The following is a 3827-nucleotide window of genomic DNA, read 5'->3' on the forward strand; positions in this document are numbered from 1 at the left end:
AGCTAGTAGACGGGAGGAGCTCGTCGTGATCATCAATGGCGTATCACGAATTCGATCGCAATGAATGCAACGGCCTCGTTTAATAAAAGCAGAAAGGTGGATCGATGTTGCCACGAAGTAAATGGCATGAGCAGAAATGCACATTGCTGCAAGCAAGCAAAGAGAGTAGCAGGACAACAAGCAGTAGTGTAGAGTAAAAGAGAGGACGAGGCTTCATTGAATTCACATAGGCTAAATTCTAAAAAGTCCCCGGCCATTGCTATAGCTTCTGCAAGCTCTGCGTCCTAACACATGGGCAGCAATGCGGCATCACTGCTCGCGAGATGTGGAAGACGAGTAAATGCAGCGGATACAGTGAGATCGAGAACTCGGAAGAAAAATGCAGCGAACATGGTAGCTAGAGAAATTGGAATTTCAGAGTAGACAGGTGAAGCGGACGGATCATGGACAAGTTGGTGCCCAGGTCTGGAAATTGGAAGCGAGGGAGATCGATGTGAATGCAATAGTGTTGCAGCTCATATAGTTGCAGCCGACCTTTCTGAATCTTTATCTGCCCTAGTTGTTAGCTAGACGAACTACAAGTGCTACTGATGATGAAGTGCCAAGCACAAGAAATATAGGGGAAAAGAAATGATGAAACAAACAAACCGTGCAGCAACCCAAATCCCCAGGAAGGAAATTTCAATTGCAACACAAAAGTACTACATTCCCAAGATCTAAATCGATCGGCAAATCGCCATCCATGTCCTCTTCCTTCCCAACACCAAACGTCGTCGTCATCATCTACTAGGAAACAACAACGACGGCAACCACAAGCCCAAAGAACCCAACCACAATGGAATAAAATAACGAAAAAGAAACAAGGAAAGATGCAAAAGCAGCAGCAGCAGCAACCACCACCTCCCCTAAAACCAACAAGAACAGCTTGCTCGCTACGAACCTAGCTAAGCTTCTACTCAGGTGAGGTAAAAGAAGGCAAAGAAAAAGGCTAATTAGCCGCGGGTAAGGAGGTAGTAGAAGTAGATGGAGATGGTGATGCATGCAGTTGCAGTTGCAGTGCAGGTACCTAGCACCGGGAGGAGATGAGCTGAGCTGAACTTGCTTGGCTTAGCTTAGCTATGGCGCCTTCTTGCCCAGGGTGTGCTTGTTGTTGTGCATCCAAACCTTGAGGACATGGCGCTTGACGCAGACCTCCTCGCAGAACTGCTGCACGGCGGCCTCGTCGTGCTTCTGGATGCGCCACCCGAGCCGCTCCGCGAAGGCGAGCATCTTGTCCTTCTGCTCCTGCGTGAACTTGGTGCGGAACCGCTTCTTGCCGGAGCCGGAGCCGGAGGGGCCGGCGGAGCCGAGGGACATGCCGACCATGGGGCCAATCACCATGGGGCCGACCATCCCGGACATGTCGTCGCCCTCGTCGCGTCCCGAGTGGGAGGTGGACGGCAGCGCGAGGGGCCGCTGCGGGTAGCCGCCCGCTGCGGCGGCGGCCGCGGCCGCCGCCGCGGCCGCCATCTGGTGCTGCTGGTGGTGGAGGTACCCTGCCGGGGTGCGGTAGTAGGGGGAGAACTGGTGGTGCGGCGAGGCGCCGTAGGCCGAGATGGCGGCGGGGGACACGGCGGAGGGCTCGGCCGGCCCGACGCCCGTGGGGGACTCCGACTCCTTGCGGTGGAAGTTACGGTGGCAGCCGCAGGCGGCGCAGCGGAGCGCGTCGATGGAGCCCTCCTCGCCGGCAGCCATGAACTCGCCGCAGCCGTCCACGGCGTGCCCGCCGATGCCGACGGCGTGGTTCTTGAGGCACTCCCGATACCTCGCCCCTCCTCCTCCTCCACCACCACCACCACCACCACCGCCGCCGACTCCACCTCCCGGCTTGGGCACCCCGCCACCGCCACCTCCAAGCCCGGGCTGCATCGGCGCGTCGTAGCCCGAGCTCAGAGGCATCGGAGGCATCTCCTCGTCGCCGTCACCCTCGTCATGGTCGTCGAAATCCATGGCCGCCGACCGACCGACCGGCCGGCCACCCCCTTTCTTTTCCCTCCCTTTTGGATTTCTCGGGTGTGTTCTTGGCGAGCTTAAGAAAAGCTTAGGGAGTAATAGAGGAAGGAGACGAGGCTATGAGCAAGTATAGGGGAGTGTGAAACTGTGGACACACACCTGCTAATTTTGACGCGCCGCTGCAAGCAGCAGCTGCTGCTGTTGCTGCTGTACCCTTCAGCTAGTAGGAGTAGCTAGCTAGATGATGCAATAAACTCTCTCTCACTCACTAGTGAGAGTGTTACTAGTAGTACTTGTCTGGGGCGCACCTGTTGCGCTGGGGCAATGACGGGGCGGTGTGTGAGTGAAGTGTATCTCTGTTGTCTCGCGATGTACAGTAGTATGTAGTAAGTACACGTCTCCGCTCGGCGGCATCCGTGTGATGTTGTGTGCTACTGGAAGTGGGTTTGGCTCCAACTCGTTTTTAAAATGGGGGTTTAGGGCTGTACTAGGAGTGTTTTTCGGTTGATTGTGACAGGTGCTTCGTGTTTGAAACTCGTTATCCCCATCATAACAAAGTAGATTTTGTGTTGGACTAACGCATGATTTGGAGTTTGAAGGTACGGTAGTAGTACCGTGTTTTTAGCCCCATGTTGGAAACGGGCGTGATGTGTCCTACTGGGATTTTTCGTAAGAGTTCAATAGTAGTAGTAACAATTAATAACCAGTCCATTGTTTCACAAGATTTCCGGATTTCAGACTTCAGAGAAGTCCTCCAATTTTGTTTGCTTCTGCAATCTTTATGTGGCTTTCTAAGGAGCAACCACATGCTCCCTCCGTCCCAAAATATAGCAATTTGGGAGTGGATAATTCAATAAATCTAGACAAGAGGTTGTCCAGATTTATTGGACTAGGATATGTCACATCTAGTCCTAGGTTGTTATATTCTGAGACGGAGGTAGTACGTATTTTGCTAGTACGTTGTAATGACTTATATACAACTAGCATGGCGGTCCGCGCAAATTGTGCGGCTAACATCATTATATTTTCTCTCATATAACACCATATGTGTTTTCTCATTATATAATTCAAATATATTAAAATGACAACATAATTTTAAATTTTGCAATAACTTTACAAAACTACTAATGTGTAATATTCATATATATTTTATATACGTGTTAGTTATTAATTATTTTTAATATCAAATTTTAGTTATTTTTAAATTATATATATTCCTATATGGACTCTAGACTCGTCTTTTCATATTTCTTTTTTTAATTCTGAATTTTCTGTAAATTGTATTTCTATATAGACTCTATGTTCTTCTTCCAATATTATTTATTTTTATTTCCGAATTTTTATTATTTCTAATTGTATTTCTATGTGGACTCTAAACTCATTTTTCAATATTCTTTAATTTTTAATTTCGAATTTCTGTTACTTCTAAATTGTATTCCTATATTAACCTTAAACTCTTCTTCCCATGTTTTTCTTAATTTTGAATTTTTTTATTGTAAATTGTATTTTTATACGGACTCTAAACTCTACTTTTAATTTTATTATATTTATTCCAAATTTTAGTTAGTTTTAAATTCCTATATGGACTCTATACTCTATTTCTAATATTCCTTATTTTTTAATTCCGAATTTCTTTTTTATTTCTTAATTGTATTTCTTTATGGACTCTATACTCTACTTCTAATATTCCTTATTTTTAATTCCGAATTTCTATTATTTCCTAATTGTATTTCTATATGGACTCTATACTCTACTTCTAATATTCCTTATTTTTAATTCCAAATTTAAGTTATTTCCTAATTATATTTCTATATGGACTCTATACTCTACTTCTA

General features: G+C 46.4%; 1 protein-coding gene across 1 annotated transcript; it reads right to left on the reverse strand.

The window, feature by feature from the left end:
* Positions 1-685: 685 nt before the first annotated feature.
* On the reverse strand, positions 686-2413 carry LOC127781739 (zinc-finger homeodomain protein 2). The gene has a single exon (XM_052308750.1). It carries the CDS (start codon positions 1987-1989, stop codon positions 1117-1119), a length of 873 nt encoding a protein of 290 aa, XP_052164710.1. The 5' UTR covers positions 1990-2413; the 3' UTR covers positions 686-1116.
* Between the last annotated feature and the right edge of the window lie 1414 nt (positions 2414-3827).

Source organism: Oryza glaberrima, chromosome 8, assembly GCF_000147395.1.
Source record: "Oryza glaberrima chromosome 8, OglaRS2, whole genome shotgun sequence".
Classification (NCBI taxonomy): Eukaryota; Viridiplantae; Streptophyta; class Magnoliopsida; order Poales; family Poaceae; genus Oryza; species Oryza glaberrima.